General features: G+C 36.1%; 1 protein-coding gene across 4 annotated transcripts in view; it reads right to left on the reverse strand.

Moving 5' to 3' along the window:
- The window catches only part of HGF (hepatocyte growth factor), a 78,359-nt gene that overhangs the window by 36,218 nt on the left and 16,576 nt on the right, over positions 1-25,565 (reverse strand). For 3 of the 4 annotated variants that reach the window (XM_060632334.3, XM_060632332.3, XM_078442518.2), the window contains 3 exons: positions 23,220-23,362; positions 17,445-17,565; positions 15,945-16,063 (listed from right to left, as the gene is read on the reverse strand). In XM_060632334.3, the coding sequence (XP_060488317.2) occupies positions 15,945-16,063; positions 17,445-17,565; positions 23,220-23,362 (383 nt within the window). The remainder of the gene's footprint in view (positions 1-15,944; positions 16,064-17,444; positions 17,566-23,219; positions 23,363-25,565) is intronic. The other variant, XM_060632333.3, reaches the window with a different exon arrangement.

Genomic DNA, 25,565 nt, shown 5'->3' on the forward strand with positions numbered 1-25,565 from the left:
TATAATAATTGAGTAGAATATTATTTCAGTTATCATTATTGCTCTCTCACTCAGCCTAAAGGAGTGAGTTAACATGGTGGACTCAACTATAGAATTTCTCTGCTCATGAAACAGAATATTCTAGGAGTGGCTGGGCGGCTCAGTAGGTTAAATGTCCAACTTTGGCTCGGGTCATGATTTTGCGGTTTGTGAGTTCAGGCCCTGCATCAGGCTTTATGCTGACAGCAAGGAGCCTGGAACCTGCTTCAGATTCTGTGTCTCCCTCTCTCTGCTCCTCCCCTGAGAGCATGCATGCTGCTCTCTCTCTCTCAAAAATAAATAAACATTTTTAAAAAAGAATATTCTAGCTTGACTTTATCTAGACTAGTTTGAAAGAACGTCATCTAATAGCACTTAAATTTCCTGATTCTGTCCATTCATTAATATTAGATGTACAATCTTTCTATTTATTAATTTTTATATATTTTATAATCACTTTTCCTACTTTAGAAATTGAAAAATATCTATGAGTACTATCGTGAACAATCAGGGAAATTAAAAAGCACTATGCTGTGTTTGGTCATAAAAAAGTAAGAAAGGGAAAAGTTGATCTACAGAGCAGTTATCTTTTAAAAAATCAATTTAGGTGGCTCAGTTATTAAGGGTCTGACTCTTGATTTTGGCTCAGGACATGATCTCATAGTTTGTGAGTTCAAGCCCCACGTCAGGCTCTGTGCACACAGTGTGGACCCTGCTTGGGATTTTCTCTCCCTCTTTCTCTCTCTCTCTCTGCCCATCCCCCACTTGCTCGCGCTCTCTCTCTCTCTCTCTCTCTCTCTTTCTTTCAAAACTAAAATTGCTTAGTGTTGACACTGTTTTAAGTCAATTTATTGTTATTAATATCTCCATTCCAAGTTTATTTTCATTCAAATACTAAAATAGTGTATTTTTGAAAAAATCTTTAAAGGCATTTTACTTCCATATGTCACTATAACTAACATATGCTGAATAGACAGTATTTCTGAAATGGCTATACAATTGTTCCGAAAATTAGTTTGTTTAAATACATACAAAAGTTGGTAATGGCATTAACCACTGGTAATGGTAATCCTCCAGTATAATAAATATATTCTAAGCTATGTTAATGTTTTAATCAATTTGTTGGCATTAAAAGAAGTCAGTTGTTCCTAGGCAGATTTATTTCATGCTTTTTTCCTAGTCCAAATATAATGCTTACCACATTCCATGCAGATCATAAAAATCTCAGTAACAAAGTATAAAAAGTACAAAATTAAAATTTCGCTAATTTTAATTCAAGTGAAACTGAAAATATTTAAGGAGCAACTAAAATCCACACACCTTCTCAAAATATCATGAAAATATTTATGGCTTAATAGAGTAAAGTAATGTAAACTCCTCAGTTTCCTTTACAATCTAAATGGTCATTAATGATGCTTCTGGATAAAACTCACATTGCCACACTCTACAACAGCTTCGGATTTGAATAAATATCTTTGATTCATACATTCTGGAATTATATATATCATTTCTCAAAATAATTCAGAATTAGACGTGTCTTCAGAGGCTAAGGGTGTCTATAAAAGTTCCATATTTAATAGTGTAAATTCTTTTTAAATGGCTCCTCAAATTTATTTAAATTTATTTATTTCTTACAAATAATCACCACCTTATGGGACTTAATATTTTATTTCATTGAGTTCCATGCAAACTAAGTGGAGCCTCAGTTTGGCGTTATTCTATGAAACTCCGTGAAAAAGGAGGAAGAGTAATTAGTGACCACTTCAACCATTCGACTAGGTTGTATAAACAGATTTCCATGAATTGCCCTTCTAATAACAGTTCTTTTTAAAATACGCTTTTATTTCTTATGTATCTCTTCCACACTTTTATTTTTTATTTTTATTTTTTTAAGTTTATTTATTTTGAAAGAGAGACAGAGAGCCACAAGGGCAGAGAGAGAGAGAGGGAGAGAGAATCCCAAGCAGGCTCCACTAGGTCAGCATGGAGCCCGATGCAGGATTCAAACTCACCAACTGTGAGATCATGACCTGAGCAGAAATCAGGAGTCAACGCTTAACCAGCAGAGTCACCCAGGTGCCCCTTGGCAGCTTATATATCTACTTTAGGGAATAAAAAATTGTCTCAGAAATACATTAAATTAAAAGGAACTTGAAATGGAGATAAGTAAAATGTCCAGAGATTGATCTGTAAAGTGGTCATTGAGAGTTGATTTCTGAGAATTAATATATACTGATATTGGTAACATACAGTAATTCAGGAAGAATAAAAATTATTGGCCTAGAAGAAATGACTTGTATAGAAAAAGTGCTACTTAACCAAGTCCTTTATGATTTCAATATTAAAGTTATTTGATGGCATAGACAGTAAGATGGATTTTATACATCCTCAGGAACTATATTTTATCAAAAGAAATACCAACAAGCAACTGTATTTCTGATTATTTGAGTTAACTGTTAAATGAGTTGAGAATACTGAGTTGGGGGCAGGGGGCACATCTTTAAAAGGTGATAACTTTAGACAGTTAAAAGGTCAAGCTGGTACTGACATATTTTATATCTAGTTACAAAACTATGATGTGAAAAAAGACAAAAACAAATGTCTCCAGAGACCCATCAATTCATTAGCTTAACATTTTAAGAAGAAAAGTTTTTAATCCCCCACCTGTTGGGCACAAGTTCCTGGGAAACAAACTTGTGACTTCAGGATGCAGAACCCAGGCCACGGCAGTAAAGTCAGAGTTAGGGCACAGAACAAAAGTACTTCAACTGCTCTTCTCAGAGACCTGATTGCCTGTCTTGCGTACTTTACTGTCTTGCTTTCCTATGTATTTGTGTGTGTTTGGTTTTATTTATTACTGTCCCATTTTTCTCAAATGTTACTCTAACATCGTGAATATGTAATCAAAAAACCCAAACTTGACGATTTTCAATGTCAATCACACCTGCCTTTGCTTAGGTATGTGTCCATCACATCTCACTGAGAACATAGCTAGAGGCTGAGCCCATCAGAAATTACCAAACTCTGCTCCTTGGACACTACGATATCAATATAAGATTAAAAACAAATATAATTTCTAGAATGTGTTATTAGACAAGAATAATTGGATCATCAATTTTTTTTCATAAATACCTTTGTGAAGTGACATTTTGTAGAAATAACCCATGACAGTTAAAATTTGAAACCATACATAGAGACTTAATGTCAAAACAATTTTAATTGAACTTTTTTTATAAAAGGGTAGATAATTAAATAAATATTATCATAATTCATGAGGAACTCAATACCTAGAAAATTCAATGAGTAACCACATGTTCATGTTTAGAAGATATTAACAGGATGGGATACTTGGGTGGCTCTTTAGGTTTAGCACCCCACTCTTGATTTCAGCTCAGATCATGATCTCACAGTCCGTGCATTCAAGCCTCAAGTCAGGCCCCACGTTGACAGTGTGGAGCCTTCTTGGGATTCTCTCTCTCTCTCTCTCTCTCTCTCTCTCTCTCTCCCTTTCTCCCCCACTCCTCCCCTGCCCCACTCATGCACACACTCTCTCAAATAACAAATTCAAAAAACTTTAAAAAAAGAAAATATTAAGAGGAATCATAAAATTTTAAAGCTAGTTTAAGATGATAATTTTCCTAATTTGAGGGAAAAGTTTTCAAATTTCAAAAACCCTAAGTAAAAAAAAAAAAAAAAAAAGACTCCTTGAATAAGAATATTGTGGATATTGTGGAAGACATTTCACTGCTGATTCATCCACTAAAATCTCAGTGTCAAGTTTAGAGACCTAATTGTTGGTACTAACTTTGTACCTCAACTGCAAAGTTTCCTCAAAAAAGATTTAATTAAAGATTCTTTCACTTTTAAAAGTAGCAATCATAAAATCCTCATTTGGACAATTTTGTTGAACAGTTTTTTTTCTAAACTTCCATTAGTATAATTTAAAAACTTTGATATAAATTTAAGGAGCCACCAAATACTCACTTAAAGACAGTGTTAGTTAAAATGAGTAAATAAAACCCACAATTTTGGATTTGTTGTAAACAATTTGGATTATTTAACAGATTCTAATTTGGAGGTGGAAACTCAAACCTTTGGAAATTACAGAAATTACTGCACATTAATAAAAATACAACATAGTACAGAATAAATATAACTTTTCATTAGGCCTTTCTATGGACTGAATATTTATGTCTCCCCCAAATTCATATGTTGAAATCCTCATCATAAATGTCATGGTATTAGGATGTGGGGTCTTTGGTAGGTGATTAGGTCATAAGGGCAGATGCCTCATGAATGGGATCAGTGCCCCTATAAAAAAGACACCACAGAGTTCCCTCACCCCTTCCACCATGTGAGGAATCTTCTAGTACTTTGATCTTTGACCTCTCAGCCTCCAGAACTGTCAGAAATAAATGTCTGTTGTTTATAAGCCATCCAGTCCATAGTATTCTGTTATAACAGCCCGAAGTAAGACAGGCCTCAACAAGACATAAAAAAATATAATTAATAGTATTCTTTTTGTTTACTTTTGTTTTAATAAGTATCCGTAACTTTGAAATATATACCTCAAGCAATTTGATGGTTATGATTTTAACTGCAAACTAGCAGTATTGAGATAATATTTTTCTTCAAAAAGTGCTCTCTGAAGTTAGTGAGTCTGTATTTATCCCATTCGACATTCAACTGCTAAAAGTGCCTTCATAAAGAAAAGCTATATAATTCTGGTGAAAATAAATATCATAGACCAAAAAAAGATATATTAGTACAACAAGGTAACTAAATAATTTTCACCACTAAATAGGAGTTATTATGAAATTCCATACAGCTGTTGAACACATATTATCTGATGAGGATCATGTGAATGATTTTTCATAGACCATTTAACTGTGATACAAATGTTCCTTCTTTATTGCCTACGTACATATTTCCTACTCAAACAAGATGAATTATTCCTGAACTGTAATAAAATAGAGTCCTTTACCTGTCCTACTGTATAAATACCAAAACTTGATGCAAAAACAAAACAAATGTTTCATGCCAGTTGATTTGGAAAAAGCTATTAAATTTTGGGAAAGCTAGTCCTCTGGACTTAATACTTTATAACATGGGACCTGAATAAGGGAAGACTTTGAGGTCTCCCGTGGCCAAAGTGGTAAAGAAAAGAAGCACAGAAACGTCCCTAAATATCAGCTGCAGTTGATCAAGTTTAGCCAAGGCAACGTGTATATCTTCATATATACAAACATGTTTGCAATTTCGTGTCTACCAAGCACACTGAAAAATCCGAGAAACTCACAAATAAGAGAGCTCCTCACAAATAAAGCATTTTTTTTAGGTGTGCCTGTGGTGGCCACCCTTTGGAAGCACATGTAAAGATAGTTGTATGATCTTTCATGACCTATGAGTGAAGAAATGTTTTTTCTTTGATGATTGACATAAAGTTTTCTGTTTGGAAATGCTTTTTATAAAAACAACATTGACTACTGAAATTTTGCACTGTTCTTTTACAACATAATCAAATATAATGGGTACCTCTTGGAACATTAATTTCACTTTGCTGGTATGGATGTGTTATGATCTGATTGCTATAATATCTGGTGGGGACTTTAAGGTTTGAATAGATTTTCTGAGAGAATGAACATTAACTGTTATGTGATGCTTGGGACAGACATCCTGCCACCCAACAGAAAGACCACTAGAATAAGATGACAAATAATGAATCTGATCCATTTTCTCTGTGGAAGTCTCGCTGAGTTTTTGTCGAGAAACTTCAGAGCCCTGATGGAGGTCTGTGAGAGGCAACTGGAGAATACAAGTGCACATGCATATTACAGACAGCCATGCACAGAGTTCCATAAGCTTTCCATGAAGGATAAGTAAACCCTGACATTTACAGTCCCCTTTCTCCCCCAAAATCTAGATATCCCAGTGGTGATACACTGTTGCTTTGCCTATAGCTAGGAGCAAGTTGCTCCATAGGCCATTGGACAAATACCTCATTATTCCTTGGAATACTTCTGCACAACCCACTTCTATTCCCACTTCAGCTACTGAAGAGCAACTGAAACATAGGATTTACTTTATGGTGGTCCCTAGAGATTGGGAACAGTGTGTAAAGCTATTCTCCCATCAACAGACTTGTGCTCTTTGGTCCGCAAATGGCAGGATCAGGCTCAATGAAAATTTAAAGAGCTTCTTGTTTTAAAATTGACATGGGAAAGTAGTATAAAGACTCCAAAGTACAAACCTCAAATTGCTTGCACGTTTGCTTTCCCTGTGAGCCTAGAATTCCTATCTGAAACTTTTCTTTGGACTTTATCCAAGCCTTTACTGGTATAAAATGCTCAAGAGACAAGACTTTCACGAAAGGTCTTCGGTTCTATACTCTTATTCCTTAGAAGATGACTTGAAAAAGACCTCCAAGTATAAGATCTTTCCCCTGAGAAAGGGTATTGATGGCATTGTTTTTGTCTGACTCAGAATACAATGAGATTTCATTTCTATGAATCTCTGTTCTAGCCTTGGATAAAATAACAAGTTCTGAGAAATAAACAGCTTTCTTTAAGAAAGAAAATAATGTGCTAACATTCTTTTCCAAACATATAAACACACTCAATTTTACAAGGTTAGATATTCTCTTAAAACCACACCAATGTAGATTGATTACTAGAAGGAAGGATTCTTTTTATTTATTGTCAAACACACCTGTATTAGTCTGCTTGGGCCACCATAACAAAATACCACAGACTTAAAAACAACTGAAATGTATTTCTCACAATTCTGGAGGCTAGGAAGTCAAACATTAAGGTGCCAGCCAAGTTGGTTTCTAGTGAGAGTACCTTCCTGGCTTGTAGATGGCCACATTCTCGCTGTGTGCTCATAAGCAGTAGAGAAAGAGAGAGAGAGAGAGAGAGAGAGAGAGAGAGAGAGATCTCTTACTCTACTTATAAGGCCACTAATCCTATCAGATTGGGGTCCCACACTTGTGATCTCATTTAACCTTAATTACCACCTAAATGCCCTATCTCCAAATACTGTCACACTGAAGATTAAGGCTTAAATGTATGAATGTGTGTGTGTGTGTGTGTGTGTGTGTGTGTGTGTGTGTGTGTGTATGGCAGGGGGTGGGTGCATAGTTCAGTCTATAACAATACTTTGAATAGAAATCTTAGCTATCAAAGATCTGCCTAGGTAACATTTCTGAAATGGAGAGTTGTTTCATAGGTATAATGTTTTAGTTACGCAAAATGAGTAAATTATAGAGACCTAGAGATCTGAACAACATAGTACCTGTAGTTAACAGTGCGACACTGTATACTAAAAAAAAAAAATGTTGAGAGTAGATCTCAAGTTAAATGTTCATACACATACATTAAAAAAAGGAGAGTAATGGCAGGAAGAAGTTTTGGAAATCATTGATATGTTTATTACCTTGATTGTGGAGATGGTTTCATGGGTATATGCATATGATCAAATCCATCAAATTGTATACATTAAATATGTACAGTTTATATTAATTGCACCACAGTAAAGTTGTTAAAAATAAATAAAATGGCTCTGGACACATATGTGTCTAGAATTTTTAAAAAAAGAAGAAAATGGAGGAGAAAAATAAGGCAAAACATGACAAAATATGTCTATTTTTTGGTAAAGAAAAAGCCCTCCAGACAACTAACAACAAATGAACAAAAGTATCTCAGGGAAGCATGAAACCTCAGGATGAGTTCAGGATGAGTTGATAGGAAGAAAGCATTAAACAAATCTTCATGCATGGCAATATCTGAGAAAAGCTAAGTTGTCATATGAAAATCTAGAAGCATAAAAGACATTCCAGGAGACACACACACACACACACACACGCACAAACACACACAAATGAAAAACTACCACTATATAGGAATGTAACATTCATTCATTCAACAAATGCTTGTTGAATCCCCGTCTTGTCTAAGGCAATGTGCTGACCCAAAAAGAGACATGATCTGTGTTTTGATGGAGCTTACAAATTTTGATAGAGCTCTTAATCAAATAATTTCAAAAACAAATGTAAAGACAAGGCTCTGAGAAGCACATAGGAGAGGTTTATTATGGTATAAATATATACTAAGGAATTTGACCAAGTCAGAGAAGTCAGATGAAGAAATGCTAACTGAGGAAATAGTAACTGAGTGGAAATTTCAGCAATTAGTAGCTGTCAACTGGGTGAAAAAGAATAAAAAATTTTCAAGGCAGAGAAGAAGTTAGGAGTGAAGGAAATATAAATGAGAATATAGAAAATATGAAGCATAGGAAGTAAGCTATTCTGGCTGGAATAGAGAACCTTGGAGAGAAATGTGGTAGTATATGAGGTTAGAGATATGGGTAGGGAAGTAAAAGATGGTTTTGCTTTGTCTTTGTTCTAAGGTAGAAGGAAATCATTGAAAGGTTTTTAACTGGTGTGTGTGTGTGTGTGTGTGTGTGTGTGTGTGTGTGTGTGTGTGTTGCTAGGGATGGGAAATGATAAACTCAGATTTTTATATCATTCTGTTTGTAGTATGAAGAAGGGATTGAAGGGGAAAACTAGTGAATATGGATTCATCTCCTTTCAGAAGGCAATTTAAATATTCAAGAAGAAAAATAACACTAATGGAAAAAGGAGAGAGTGAAATGGTTAGATTTGAGACGTATATACAAAATAAAATTGACAGTGGTGGGTCAAATGTGAGGAGTGAAGGAAAGATCATGTCTAGGATCATTCTAGGTTTTTGAACCTTAGATGTAATGGTGGTATCAGTCATACAAAAGAGAGCTTGAAAAGCAGACTAGACCATCCTACAGGATAAAAGAAGAAAATCAGAAAAAGGTGATAGATGATAGAAATCTCCAACCAGGTGATTTGCTCTTGGTGAGAACTGGAAAACAATTTGACCATCCAACAGGTATATGCTAGTTAATGTATATCCTAATGGGACCACATCAGCCTTACAGGTCTGACATGTAGCAAAAAAGCTGTTTGCAGAGGAACACCTGGGGTTCCAGAGGTCCTTTGGGAGATCTCGGAGATCAAAACACTCTATTAGGACAATTCTAACATGTCATTTGTGTTTTATACAGTGAAATTCCTAGAGCACTTGAGGTTTAACGTTCCAGAAAACTGAATGCAAAAGCAAATGTGAAACACAAAGCCATCTTCTAATTAAGGTATCAATTGAAGAAATTTGCAAAAAATCTGAATTTGCAGAAAATCTAAAACACTGCCATTGTTCTCCCTATTTTTCTGACAAATATAGTTTTCATTTTAATTTTTTTTTCAACGTTTTTTATTTATTTTTGGGACAGAGAGAGACAGAGCATGAACGGGGGAGGGGGAGAGAGAGAGGGAGACACAGAATCGGAAACAGGCTCCAGGCTCCGAGCCATCAGCCCAGAGCCTGACGCGGGGCTCGAACTCATAGACCGCGAGATCGTGACCTGGCTGAAGTCGGATGCTTAACCGACTGCGCCACCCAGGCGCCCCTAGTTTTCATTTTAAATATGTTGTATTTATTAGCATCCGATGAGCTCGTCACTATTTTAGTGAATTAATATTCTTTAAATTTACATTTTAATTTCTAATGCAGTACATATAGATTCGTATAGCTCACATACACAATTTGGGGCTCTCAATAATGGTAAAGAATGTAAAGATATCTTCAGTCCAAGAAGTTTCTGAATAACTGATTAAATAATCAAGAAGATTTTCTATGACAATCAACCAAATTATAGCTTTTCAATTGCCAGAGAAGTATTTTCACTTCAGAAAAATATAATTAGTCCAAACAAATATTATTATTTCTCTCTAAAAAGCAGTGAACTAATCTATGGAACTGTTATTCAGAATATAAAGTTATTATAGTGGAAAACCATAAGAAAATCAGAATTTCACTCAGGTATTATACAGGACTCCCAATCTTGTTATATATTTGCAATGTCTAAAGTTCCATATACTTGGAAATCTGTTAAAAGTTATATAGCCAGGTAGAACCAGAAGTGGATAGTGCAGAGCAAAGATCACTCTGTGGAATACATGTGAAAGATGGTCATGGAATTTTTAAGGGAGAAGATTGATAAAGACACCCACTAGCCCCTTCAAGCCGCCATTTTAGAATTCACTTATATGCAGTTCTGCTCACTCAACTCAGAGTTTCTCAGGATAAATTTGTGAAATGATTCCCCTTATGGGACTCAGTGGGCCTACCTCAACATGGCAATGATGGATTTGACCCAAAACTAAATTTGAGTGACACTGACCCCTGGAATGATTGCTTTGCATATGCTCATGTTACTGGAGAAGAAAGCCCGGTAGAGTAGAAAGAAGACAAAATAGGAGTAAGAAATGGGAAGACATTCAGGGGTGTGGCCACAGAATACTCTCAGAAGCAGTGGGAAACCATGGACCCTGCTCAAAGGGATGTGATGTTGAAGAACTATGAGCACCTGGTCTCTCTAGATGAGGATAACTAACCTCCAGAAGATGGGATCTGCCCTTGAGTTTCTTCATATTCCCTCCTTTAGGAAGTCTCTGCACTGATTGACGGAGATAGAAACCCTATTGACTCAGAAATGGAAAGCTTCATGATGCAGCACCTGGACTTTAAACTTGCCCCTTCAGATGATCTGCCCACTCCATACTACATCACGTGTGGTTCCAGAGCTTAAGTATGATTAAACCTTACGGCAACTTTAAAGTATTCAATTCCCTCTTTTCTACCCCTGTGCTTTGATTCAGTGATTCTTAGTAGAAAATTAGACATGCACATTATGCTGTTCCCTATGCATTCAGAAGGACATAGTCTATTCATAAAATTTTGAAACCGTTTTTCAGCTTTATTGAGATATTAATTGTCAAATACAACTGTAATATATTTTTAAAATTTTTTTAATGTTTATTTTTGAGAGAGAGAGAGAAAGAGAGAGAGAGAGAGAGAGAGCGAGCGAGCATGAGCGGGGGAGGGGAAGAGACAGAGGAAGACACAGAATCCGAAGCAGGCTACAGACTCTGAGCTGTCAGCATGGAGCTCGATGTGGGACTCAAGCTCACGAACCATGAGATCATGACCTGAGCCGAAGTCGGACGCTTAACTGACTGAGCCACCAGGCGTCCCTGTAATTTATTTTTTAAAAGGTATATAGCCAAGATGTTTGTGAACTGTTGCCATTTAGGTAGAAATCGCTTTCTGAGGAACATGGTGCAAAGGTTTACTGAGAAGGCCTGTCCCGGCCACATTTGTCAGGTGATGAGCAACATTCCCCTTCACTTTCTGGGATACGTCCACTGATTCTAAGATTAAAAGGTTGGGAGCAAAGGGACAGGAACTAATTTGTGGCTCATTCAGCTTTTAACAAATAAAAGGAACAGATAGCAGTCATCAAAACCTTGGCTCCGAAAGGTGTGAATATGCCAATGTCACGGCAATGTCAGCTTTTACTTTACTAGTTCTTGCTAGTGCTCTGAAATTTCATTTTATCATAGACCTTGGTGTGTTTTGTTCACTTCTATACCCCCAGAATCTAGAAAAATTTTTGAGGTATGAGAGCTAGTCAGTAAATATTTATTGAATAACTCCTATGCAAAAGGGACCGACAATCTTCTTTGTGTTTTCTGTGTGCTCCCTGGAATTGCTGTTCTGGAGAAGTTTTTTCTGTCACTATTTACTTATGACTTTTCAAGACCTTCAGAAAAGACTGAAGTTGGATGTGCTATGAGCATAGACATCGAGCACCTACATCTCAGCATAAGCAGAACTCAGCTTTCTTATCTTCCTCCTCAAAGTTACATCTCTCTCAAATATGCATCATCTACTCAGTAACTTAGGAAATATGTAAGACTTTGCTCTTTCCCTATCTCGTTTCCCACTATATCCAATTTGTCATTACATATTGGACATTCAGACTCTTCAGTATCATTCACATCCTTCCTCACCTTGTTATGCTCACTGTTTACGGCATTAATTCACATTACTGGCCTGTTCCAATCAGCTCTTATCAGACCCACCTGCCTCCTGTCTCAGCACTCTCCTGCCAATTACTGGAAATATATGGTGATCTTCAGTTGGTGGAGGTGTGTTGGTTTTTGCTTTTGTTTTTTGTATTCCCATTACTAAGAGAATTTTGAAAACAAAAATTTATGTTCTCCCACGTTTTTAAGTTGACATCCACATTTTTTATGGTAAATTTAAATAGCTGCAAAAGATCTGATTTCTAGTGTATGTTAACTACTGTCATTTTTACACCAAAATTTTTATATTGCACTTTAAAAAAGATTAATGGAGTGATTTGATATCTACCTGTTCTTGGATAAATGTATATTATCAAACTCTTTTTCTCCTTGAATTAGTATTTCTATTCCACTTTACCCATAGAATGTTATTTGATTTTTTTTTTTACTTTTAACTTTATTTTTTTTTTTTGAGAGAGAGACAGAGAGAGTGAGCAGGGGAGGGGCAGAGAGAGGGAGAGGGAGAATCTCAAGCAGGCTCCACACTGTCAGCATGGAGCCCAATGCGGGGCTCAAACTCAAACTGTGAGATCATGACCTGAGCTAAAAGCAACAGTTGGATGCTTAACCAACTGAGCCACCCAGGTGCCCCTGGAATTTAATGTATTTTATGTTGGAGAGTCTTTTATTCTTAACCCCATCATACTTTTCTCAAAGATTTTTATATTTTGAAATTTATTTAAATTTTTTGTGACCATAGTATTCTAAGGGATAAATACACATGTACCCTACACACACATACGAACACACTTGCACGTATGTATGTATATATTCCAGATAGAGTTGTGTAATTATTAGTAGTACATAAATGATAGGCAGCATGAATATATAGCATTTGCAAAGGTCTCTTTGTTTAGTTTCCCCAAGGTTTTACACCCCAGGACAATGTACCAAAATAAAATTCAGGAAGGATGGGCAGTTTGGTTTTATTCGGGAAAGTAAGAAAGAGTAATTGTGAATGAGAAGGTAAGATTTTGAACTTGACTAACTCCTTAGGAACATGTACATCTCAAGCAGAAGATTTGGGGAAAGAATTAATCTGGAAATAAAAGAGCTAGAATTTGAGCCTCTAAGCTGTCCATGTCCACAGACCCCTTTGAGAGTTTTGTGTTCCCGAGGGCTTCACAGACAGCAATCTGGAGGCTTCGGTAACCAGCTTATGTTGTACAACAAAAGTGAAGAGATTTTGTAGGTATAAGTCAGGTCCCTAATCAGTTGACTTTAAGTTAATTAAAGGGAGCTTACTTCAAGTGGCCCTGAGCTAATCAGATGAGCTCTTTAAAAGAGTATGTAGAGCTTTAAAATAACTATTGCCCTTTAATTAGAAATTGCTGTTATTGTACATGAATATTCAAGTGGCATGCTATTCAAAATGTCTATTACATTATATTACACCTATTCCATGCTATTGTTTTGTCCCTGTATCTCCTTGACAAACAAAAATTCTTTTCTAAAATATCTTGTGATTTATTGTTAAATTTTGAAGTTAATGTTAAGGCTTTTAGAGGATTTGTGTAATAAAGAAAAATTTTGAAAATTAAGAAATTAAAAAAAAAATAAAAGAGGATTTAGAGGTCAGAGGCTGAAACTAGCAGAAAACTCTGCCATTATCCTTGAAGAAGTAAAATTCTCTGTTGTGGAGAGGGTCGTAGAGTAGGAAACATCAGGCAATCTTTCGGAGCTCAGGACCTCCATGCTGTAACCACAAGAATTCTGCCAACAACTGCTGGGCTTGGAATGGGATACTGAGTCTTAAATGAGAGAGTAGGTCTGGCAGGCACCTGGGTCATGGCCTTGTGAGATCCTAAGCAGAGAATCCACCCGAGTCATGCCTGGACTTCTGACCCACAGAAATTATGGCATAATAAGTGTGTGTTGTTTTAAGCCACTACATTTTGGTAAATTGTTATGCAGCAATATAAACCTGTTCCACCGTTGAAAGCACCACCAGATGTCTTACTTTTGCATTATATGCTTTGCTATAAATGTAAGCAAGAATATTCACAAAACCTTATCTCTTATGCTTTCCAGAATTGCAGAATATCAACTTCCATTCATCTGAATAAGAGTATAGTCTCCAAGTATACTTTTACAAACTAAAAGCTTTCCTGTAATGAAATATTTCTGAAATATTCTCCATGCTTAAGAAATGATTTTATTCTTCACTATATGGGTTTGGCTTACATGTTCTACTACCATTTTCTTAGCATTACCATCCTATACACACAATTCTCTGTTTAACAAAGCCATCTGAATCATCTAATTATGCATGTTAGTTGCATAATTAGCCAACACTTCTTTGGACAGAAGAGAAAAAGAAATCTATCTGGTAGTTAGGAAGCATCATATTTATTTTATTTCTTTTCTCTCACAGTGTCTTTTAAAATCACCAAATACTGGTTGGAAAAGAATAGGAGGGCAACAGTGACTGTGAAGATGATTATGCATGTGATCGTGTCTGTGTGTATGTATTTATACTGATCCTATTCCTGAGACGATTTACAGGAGTGCCTAAAAGCAAATATTTGTGCACACAAAATGGAAGGGAAACAGTTGGTATATTGTATCTAAGTAGTCTAAAATGGTGGGAAGATTAATGAGATTTTAGAAGTCAATGAGTGGAACTACCTCAATGTATACAGAGAAACACTGTCACAGAAGTCATCTTTTATGCCAAGGGACCAAACAGATATTTCAGTTTCCTTAGAACATTGTGTTCACACTGAAAGTCTACCAGAGTCTGCGGTTATTTCACACATGCCAGACATGTCCTCCTTCTATGGGCTTTATTTGAGTTGTCCAAAACATTTCCTCTTATTAGCAGGTCTAGGTGGAGAGAGATTTACCTTGGCAGTATCATAGTGTGAATAATGTTGAATTAGGTTTGTTCAAAGGGATATCCCCATCATGCTGCTCTAGGAAGATATGCAACTACCTATCCTTATCCTCATAACTGTCCACTTATCATGTAGGGTGCTGGTACCTTATCTTATGTAGATTATTTCTCTTTGTACATTCCTCTCTATATGCATATCTTTATGCTGCCAAGCCCATTTCCAATGTTATTATACCTTAGCAAAGTCATGGAATTCTACTAGTCTTAGAGCATTTTAGGATCCAGCTGAAAAAATAAGACTTGTACCCATAGAAATTAAAGCATTCCTATATCTAACTATCCAGTATTATTTCAAAGAGTGAAACTGTGTAAGTTAACCATGGAGGAGGGGACCAAGCATACAGATTTAAAGAGCTACCATAAAGCAAGTGAGGTAAGAAGCTTTTACCATAAATTCAGGAGTGTTGGGTAAAGGCCAGTATATAGAAAATGACCACAGCACAGCTAAAAGACAGGTTTGAACAGAATACATGCTGCGTACGAGGTCAGCCAGAGGGGTGGGGATCAGCTACTAGAGATTAAAGATGTCTCTGAGATTCTTCTATTAGACTTGTTATTTTTCACCGCAGCCTCTGTTGTTCACCAGAAGAGGCTCACAGTCAGCTGACAGCTCATGTTATGTCTGGGGAAGAAAGGTATGGAAAGGATACCGGGTTGGAAGGTAAAAATCTAAGGTCCTAGCTTTTAAGGCCCTAATGACATTATGATACTGCACACAGTCCCTGATCTTTTTTCTCCCTCTGTGGATGTTTTTTAAAATAACATAAGAATGTTTAGGCCTTCATCATAAGCATAAATGTTTTGTGTTCACTTGCACACTTATCTCTTTCAAAACAATGACTCTGAAAATTCAAAAGCCTTGGATAGAATTATGGAATGCATTCTTAAAATATTAAAGCCTACACCCATTAAAGCATCAAGTAAAATAGTTGTTAACTTGTCTCACTAATAATCGCCTGCTTAGATCCAGGCTGAGAGGAAAAGGAAGCAATAAATTTGACCCTAACTTACCGCACATTTTAATTGCACAGTACTCCCAGGGGGTGTCAGGGTCAAGAGTATAGCACCATGGCCTCGGCTTGCCATCAGGATTGCGGCAATAATTATCATCAAAGCCCTTGTCGGGATATCTGCAAACCACACCAAGAAAAGTGTCATGTAAATCTGCCTGGAAGCACCACCCACCCCTCAGTTCACAAAGTAACTTTCGACGGAGCTTGGATACTACCAGCTGGGGAAAGAAGAGATTTCCTGTTACCTTACAAGAACTGCTGATTATCAACTATTGCATATGTTAGCAATGTTATCTAGTAAGTATAGAACACATCCCTTTGCTAATAAGTTAGATTCATTTGGTACCTGTCCACCAGGTTGAGCTCCCAAACTGAATCCCCTTCTCACAAAGCCCAGTTAAGGACAGATTACATAAACACGACCTCATGTAGCCTGCTCATTAAGAAAACGGGTCTTTTTCTGGGGCAGGCTTAAAGTTCAAACTGAAAGTTAGGTTTCAATAGTTCTGTTACTAATGATAGATCAATTTTGAAAATAGAGCCCTTCTAGGTCATGCCCTCACCTCCACCATGGGAGAGAGAAACTCCATTACACCACTTTCTCTGTACCCTCCTCCCTTTAAATTAACAGGGTCCTGAATTGGTGACTTGATTTTAATTGCTACCATATTCCTCCTGCACTCACTGAAAGGACAAGAGATTCACTTAAACACACACACACACACACACACACACACACACACACACACACACGGAGTTTAATTTAAGAGAAAAACAAAAAGATAAGAACAACACCTTTCATAAAGATGGAAACAGAGCTTCCCTTACAATTGCATTTTCATTCTTTATAACAAAAATAAAGACATTTTTGTCAACTAAAATATTTCATGTGAAAGGAATGAGCCATAGTAGACATTTTTTTTTTTTAACCATTTAAGCTCAAAACCTATTCCTGAGGAGAAATGTAGACGTGGTTGCCTGACTTCTCCAGACTGGCGATTTCAAAACACACTAGGATAAAGCAGCCTAAGAATTGTTTGCTCCATCTTTCATTCCCTGTCTACGGGCATGACCTATGTCATGGTGTCACACAGGTGACCGCACTTTACCTAAGTCATTGAAGATGTGGCTTTAGAAGGACATTGGCCTGTATTTAGCAATAATGCCTCCTCCCATAGCTTGGACTGTGGTCATTACTTAATGGATCTCTGTCTTTTTCCTGCCATGGAAGGGAAAGAGGAAGCTTCTGTTAGTGCTCCCCTTCTGCCCCCCACTGATGCTCCTCTGTTTCGGACCATCCTGATTTCAGGGACTCAGTCTCCTCAGCAGAGACCGGTCAGAAGTGGGGCCAGCATTCTCATATGCCTCGTCTGAAGTCCCTTTGCCCCAACACTATCCAGAAATCATAATATAAGGAGAATTTCTCTAGCAGTTTGTCATGGAGCAAATAACACTTTGTGAAAAGAATCATTGGAAGCACGATTTGGTGGTATTTTACCTTTCTGGCAAGAATTTGTGCCGGTGTGGTGTCTGACGATCCCAGCGCTGACAAATCTTGCCTGATTCTGTATGATCCATGGGACCTCGATAACTTTCCCCATTGCAGGTCATGCATTCAACTAATAAAATTAAAGTACGGCATGTTAATTGCTTCTGACAGCAAAATCAAGAACACCACCATTCCATTGAAAGAACAGTAAATCACCTGTTTAGCAAAAAGATTTTTATAACAACTTACATACCATTTTAACGTTGAATTGGGGTCTAATGTCCATAAAGAGTGGCATAAAATACTCCCTACAGAACTCTTCATATAGTTTAAATGGGATTTGTATAGTTAATGTCATAAAAACTTACCACAAGGCCAGGATGCTGCCTTTCTAATTTCTCAGTAACTGTCCAAAAGATACCCAGACTGGACATATAAGATACGCCCTTGGGATCTGCCCTTTGTTGGTCTAAAATGCAAAGAATTTCAGTGTCTGTACTGACAACAGAATAATTCTCTTCTCTCAACTTACTCTCCAAACACATACGTAGGAAATATACAACTTACACTGAGTACAGGTTATACCCCGGCAGTTAATGTCAAAGTGAGGACCAGATAAACTTGAGAGATCAGCTTCAAACCTAAATCTGATACTATTCAAAGAATGGGGTTATTTTAAAAGAACAAATGATGGCTTCTTTCTGTTACTGAATAACCATGTCAAATACCTGGGCAGGCTTACATTCTTAACTAGTCTAGGCTACAAGATGACCTGATATTGAACTCCTTGTACTCAGTGTTTTTATAATGTATAAGCTCATGTAATTATGCAGGACCCTACTGATGATTCTGTGAGGTTAATTAATAGTTCTCTTCTGGCTCGCCTCTTATGTCACACTGAAAACTCTGAATCACATCAGCTAGCTGAAAACGAGACTTCTCAAATGGACAGGTTGATTTGTAGCACAGCAGGCATCCTGTGGAATAAATCATTGGTTGGCTTTCTTACGAATCCGGCAAACTTCCCCGAACACATCATTTGTATCTTGTGACTACTGATCATCTAACTTTAGCCAAAGCAGGGAAAAGGTACGGATGTTTAGCTTTATCCACTGGTATATAGCCTAATGAGTATCTGTAATAATTTGGGATATAATATTCGAATAATCACTTCTGTACCTTTGATTTGTATAATCTAATAGGACATTAGATTAACTTTCTAGAACATGAGGCCTTTTGGCTTGATCCATCTACTTCTTTTAATGTAGCTTAATCTATGAATGACGACAAGGGACCAATTCAGCTTCCTCTCGTGTGATTCCAGTATTCCCCAGACACATCTCAGCTTTCATTCGAATGGGCCACTGACTTATTTAGTTCCCCTTTTCAAAAGAATGCCAAGAGTGATATCTTCACAGAAAACGATGTGGCATTTATCATTCTTTGCTCCTTTGTACTTAATGAAAAAGTAAACATAATACTATGGTCACACATAAGAAATAAGTATCTACGTGTACAATTTCTATCCTTGTATAGTACTCAGGAATCAGAATATATCTATAATGTATTCTTTAGCAGATGCAGTTGATGAGAGTATATCACTTTCTAATGAGAGTACATATAATTATTTTCTATGAAGCTGTATTGTGGGGATTATTATAAAACATTTTTCCTGGACTTTAGGATTTTTAATTTTCATAAGGAAAAATAGTTACACAAATTAAACAGGTGATTCTATAAGATGACCACTCTACAGAATAAGTGTAGTAGATCAGTGTTTCTCCAAACCTTACTGTACATAAAAGTCACTGTGAGATCCTGTTATAGAGCAAGTTCTGATTCAGAAGATCAGAATTGAGGCATCAATCAATAGCTCTCAGGGGATGCTGATGATTCTGGTCCTTGTAGGTCATAGTAAGTAGCAAGTGTGTGGATAATACATTCTATTCGAAAAGTCTTAAGTGTTTTGTGGCAATGGCTTTTTAGGAGAGAACAGATTTTACTTGGAGACTGAAGGATGGATGAGATTTGGATAGGCCATTATGGAGCGAAATAACATAAAATGGTACAGAAACATAAATTTACTATGTTACATTTATAGCAAAGTGAAGAGAGAGTTATGGATTCAGTCACAAACCTATGGAGCTATTTTTTAAAAATAATAAAAGTTAGCAAGAATAACATTAGGTTTTGGTAGGCAATGAAAGTCATTGATGGGGTGGGAATTAAATGTGTCCTGTGATAGAACTGGGATGGTAAATATATTATAGTTACAAGTTCTTTGAGTACTCAGTACTTTTAACATATAAGACATCATTTGATCCTTGCAATGAGGAAAACAAGGCTCAAACCATTTTTAAGGGACTTACCTAAAACAGAAAATGTCAAACCTGTGCCTGGAACACTGGTCTTCTGACCCACAGTTCAGTGTTCATTCCATTCTTCCTAATTATCTTTTTGTCCCATGCTTTTGTTTCCTATGTGTTCTAATTGGTCATACTCTTAAGAAAGACTCATAGCAATAATTTTAGAAAGTCGATCTCCCTGGCTTTTATAACATTATCTTCATTACCCTCTGCCTTCTTGCTTACAATAGGTTGCCCCTGTTGTATTGTCACCTATTGGAGGATGGAGAGAAGGAAAGCAAGTAGATTGGCCATCTTACCCAGGCTGAAAAGTTTGTTGTTTTACTACTGCATCAAACCATCAGGTTACTTATAAAAAGTACCTCAAGAAAGCCAAATTTTAAACTCATAGTCACTTTTCAAACTTCCAGTATTCTAAGAAACTTCTAAGTTGTCCAAGCTCAAAGTCAAGCAGTAGGGATGGAGATCAAGTCCATCTCCTCAGGGAGGTAGGTGGAAGTTATGATCTATACAACACTGCAGAAGATGAGGATTGGCCCTCTTGATCTATTTCCTTTGGGCTCTGTTTTTGCCAGTGTACTGTTCAACCGTTCTAGCAAGTTTATCGCTTAAAAACAGAAAACAAAAGCAAAATGCTGTCCTAGATGACATAAACTCAAACTAAATAAATGTTCCTATTCATAACTAGAATGATTTTCTTAAATATATTTCTGGCCTAAATGAAAGTAGAAAACCATATTAACTGCACATGGATTGTAATATAAATAAGATTAATTTAGTATCTCTCTCATCATACTAACCAACTTACTCAAAACCTATTGTGTTCTGTTTTTCTCAGTCATAAAACTACAAGTGATCTGAGTTTACAGACTCTACAGACTAAAACTGAAACAACTATTTTGAGAATCCGTGCTGGTGCTTACTTCAGCAAAGCTGAATGTTTGAAACATGGATCATTTCACAAAGCCACATTTATAAATAATTGTTTCATTTAAATCTTTGTTTTTAAGGATCTTTCTCCACAGAATATGAAATTGTACACATAAAGTTATAGCAGAAGTATTTGGGATTTTAAGTGTAAGGCATTAAAAATAATGATTATGATTTAATAAAATATATTTACTTGACTATTTGACAGTCATTAAAAAAGACATCTGTTTCAATAACTGAAGCTAATGTTAAAGCAAGAAATTGGATTTTAGATACCTCAGTTTTTTACAGTATTTGAGTTATAATATTAATGCTATTTTCTTTACATAATTGTTCTAAGTGTGATAAAAGTACTTGTTTTCTTTAGGAATGCTTAATATATTTCAAAGATTAAATTTTTAAAAATAACATTAATCATTGGATATCAGGTATATTTCTTTTATGAGCCAAACATTCAGATGCATTTCAGAAGATTATTTAGTCAACAGCTAAATATGGTTACAAAAATCTCAAAAAATACACTTACATTATTTTGTATATTTTGTATTATCCATGTTATAAACAGCTGGGGTTTTTTTCCTATTAATTATTGACAGTGCTTTTTATTTTAGATCTTCTTCAGTAAAATCCTGCTAAAGGATTATTCAGTATAGTGTGAATTTAAATATCACAGCTCAATTCACACTCCCTGAGATATGTTTAGCCTACAGGGCAGGTAGGTGTTTGTTCACTCATAAGAGGGCTATTCTAATACTGTCATATTTCTAATTGCTTCCAGAAAAAGCATATCTGCAACCTTTAATGCCATGGTGACCAACAGCATCATGTGCAATTAATAGTAATGAGCAATGCCCTTTTCTAAGGGAGGTGTAGTGACCTCAGATTATTAAAGGATAATAGAGATGAACATTCTAATGTGATGAGGATAACTGGAAACAGGATTTTTCCAATTACTTCTTTTCTAGCACATTTTTTCTACGTTGTCTATCAGTCCAGATCTATGCCAGTGTATTTTGATGAAGGTTGTTATAAACCAGGGCTGAGAAATCTCATTCCCACATGAACTAGACAGGTAACATAAATGCTAAGCTATTTAAAGTTGGACCAAGTTACGTTCCCTTGAAAACACTTTCTCAGGTCAAAAAAAAAAAAAAATGAACAAAACTCCTTGCAATTGACTTTCAACCTCAGAAAACTGTGATATTGGAGAGTTCCCAAAAGAGCAAGGGTTTTTCTTCCATGTGTAAATTTAAAACAAATATTAATTACAGATTTACTCATACAAAACAGACTTGTGCATAACGTTATCACAGATCAGTTTATTATTTTTAAAAGAGAAGAAAACAATGAAGAAGTTATAGTGAACAGAATATGATACGGAATGGAAAGTAAGAATTTACAAACACAGATGGAACTGACTCTAAGCACATGAAGTCAAGAATTTTAAATTAACTAACAACAGAAAACAAATTCACCTTCTCCGTGACAATTAAGCTAACAATGGCCTTTTTTATGTGATAAATATCAACCTGGTATTAAATGGATATATGGAAAAATAGTTCCAAAAAAATGTGGTTAATAACAAACAGATACTATAAAAGTTGGACAGCATTCCAGCAGCCCCCTACCCCCGTGTACGTCGAAATCCTACTAAACTTCTCTCAGAACTTAATCCGTGTTTCCTTTGGATTTTTAGAAGCTTAGTTTCTGACAAAACTAAAAAGCCAGCTATTCAGTAGCCAGGTAACTAAGAAAAATGAAACCACATCCAATGCTGAAGTGGTTACTCTTCCTTCTTGTCAGGCATGCAGTTTTCCAGTGCAAGAGGGGGGACAGTGCCCCGTTATGCTGCGAGAGGAGGTGAAAACAGGCGTGGACTTAGGGTGCCTGCCTTCAAGACAGCTGGGGAGCTACTACTGCTTTGATCTCTTCAGATGCTATTCTCAGTGGTGTTTAGTGTCAGTCTCTGTGTCAGATTTGCTTCTCACCAAAAGGCACACGGGGGGGGGGGGGGGGTATTGAACTTTCAGCGACCCCTTCCCATATTCTCTTCTGGGTTCATGTACTCTTGCCACACCACTTCAGAGTAGGTTTGACAAAATTTCTGCAGAAACAGGTGCTAGATGGATGGAATTAGCCTTACTCTTAAAGAACTAAGCTTCACTGGGTTCCTTTCAGGTGGTGTATGGGAGCAGATTTTGAGGTATGTGAACTCAAGACAGTAGATGAGGAAGCCCAAGCTTTTACCCTCCCCAGAGGGATGCCTCAGGCTCTGTTGAAATTCAAACTCATAACCCTTTTGCATTAATCTGATGATAATCAGTTTTTAAGACGTCAAGTAAAAATGCTCAGATAATTATCTTTAGTTGCATTTGAATGAACAACATATTTATTATGGTTTAATTCGTTTCTGTTAACCTTTAATGTGAGATGCAGTTCTACAGAAAGTGGGAGCAGAGTGCCCCACACGGCATTCAGGTTCATTTACCTTCTGAACACTGAGGAATGTCACAGACTTCGTAGCGTACCTCTGGATTGCTTGTGAAACACCAAGGTCCCCCTTCTTCCCCTCGAGGATTTCGACAGTAGTTTTCCTGTAGGTCTTTACCCCGATAGCTCGAAGGCAAAAAGCTAGTTTTAAAATGATAATCATTACAGTATAAGAGCATGCAACTTTATTTTTGGCCTATTAATTTTACTAATTAGTGGGTATGTTTTTCCTGAAGTACAGAAATCATTCTAGCTCAGACTTCCATATATATTAACTCAAGTTCATTTTCATCCATTCTTAAAATACTTAAATTTTATAAATACTCACCTGACTGAATTCCTACATTCAACACCATTAACAATGACTCATCTCTGGATTTGCTAAGAGCCAATCATTCTAGAACCTAACTGAAGTTTTCTGAACCACAATTTCAAAGCTCCACTTGAGCAAGGCCCCTAGGAGAGAATGGAAGAAACACTGCAGAAGGCCTTGAAATCTCACTCTTACAACGTTTATCCGAGATAATTGTTTGTTTATTGCTTTTCTTATAAAGAATAGCCCCCCTTTTTTTCTGCACAGTTGAGAAACAGGTTGATGAAGTAACACAAAGGGTCTAGAATCAAATTAAACCTGGATTCAAATTTCAGTTCTCTTTTTTCCCAACTGGAGACCTCAGCAGGTAATTTAGCCTCTCTCAGACTGTGTTAGCAAACCTGTACCCGGAGCATAACCCTAACTTCATCACATCTTACACTTTATATGGTTGTTTTGAGAAGTTCAAAGAGATGACTGGGTAATCAACATTCAGTAAATGCTACTTATTGTTAAGCTCACTCTGCTTAGTAGTCTTTACCTTGTCATAGTGAAAAACAGAATTATTTATTCCCTTCAAAAATTTGACTAATTTGCACTGTGGGGTTTGATGCTTCCAGATTTAGTTCCTAATAGTTTGCCATTGCGTGCAGAGACTATAATGCATCACCTTCATTTGAAATGTCTAATACCCTAGTTATCGTTTTCTTATTAGCATAAAGTATTTCAACACAATATCAGAAGAATCCAAAGCCTCTTTTATTGTTTAGTACTTCTTGTGGCATTGGCCTCATGATGCTTTCATCTGCTAGATTGCACGTAAAAAAATCACAAGTAAGGAAGAATATATATCTGTGAATAACCCTAAACACTGCTTTGAAAATCTGGTTACATTTTCAATATCCGGTTCATTTGTTGCTATAAAGCTTTATTTCTACTCTCACTGATTCTTGAATTCTAAATGGTGTTTAAATTAGAGTGAAGTAAAAGGACTTTAGTCTCTAAGTAAAAAACATTCAAATGTGTCTCGTACCCACTGAAACTTATTTAGGAATCATCATTTTTTTGTTATTATGTGACATAAAATATATATGGATGTTCATTGGGTACCAAGCAATATTTTGCAATGAAATTCTTTCATTTGGACATGAAATACACCATAGTTAAGTCTTCAGAAAACATAAAATATTGGTCAAAAAGAAAAAATCTATTCTAAGAGACTTAATACTAACCAAACATTTTCAAGGAAACTCTTATTACTACAAAATCCGAAATGTCTTTAGATAAAGTTTATTATATTCATACTACACTAGCATCTTAAATATGGGGAAACAAAAATTAGACATTAGGCCATATGATTGACAAAAATTATAATACAATTAAAGCTCATCATGATTTCACAATTCCTAATGGTATTTAATTTTCAAAGGAAAGAGAAGTCCTTTTTTTTCTTCAGCCCTTTTATTCCAGAATAACTTAAGATACCTTTTGTTTATTCCATTGCTTGAAATTTTCTTTTTTTTTTGCCAGTTTTTCAACTTTTCATAGTAAATATAACAAAATACTCATTTTTCTGATAGAATCAAAACTAACCTTTACTTCACTTTTTTTTTTCATAAAGTAATGCCTAAATTTACCTAAGAAAATGTTCCTATAGCTCTATTTCATTAAAAAATAGAGTAGTAATTCAGGGGAAGTAATAGAATAATTAGTAAAGTAGTCTACAATCTTTAGACTTCTCTAAAGTATTTGTTTTACACACACACACACACACACACACAAACACACACATATACCTTTCCTCTGGATTTGTAAAGCTAAAGAGAAGCTGTGAAAAAGTAGTGAACGAGTCAGTCAATGCTTTAGTCGTAAAAATACAAGTAAGGAAGAGAGAAAAAGTAGAAATCAAAACTAAACATGGCAGAAATATGAATAAAGTTTTCTCACTGGAGTTTATAAAAGAAAACTGAAAAGGAAAGATGCATTGCTTTCCGTATGAAATTCCTCTTTAGGACATGCAGAGGAAAGAAC

This window comes from Panthera onca, chromosome A2 (assembly GCF_046562875.1).
Source record: "Panthera onca isolate mPanOnc1 chromosome A2, mPanOnc1 haplotype 2, whole genome shotgun sequence".
Classification (NCBI taxonomy): Eukaryota; Metazoa; Chordata; class Mammalia; order Carnivora; family Felidae; genus Panthera; species Panthera onca.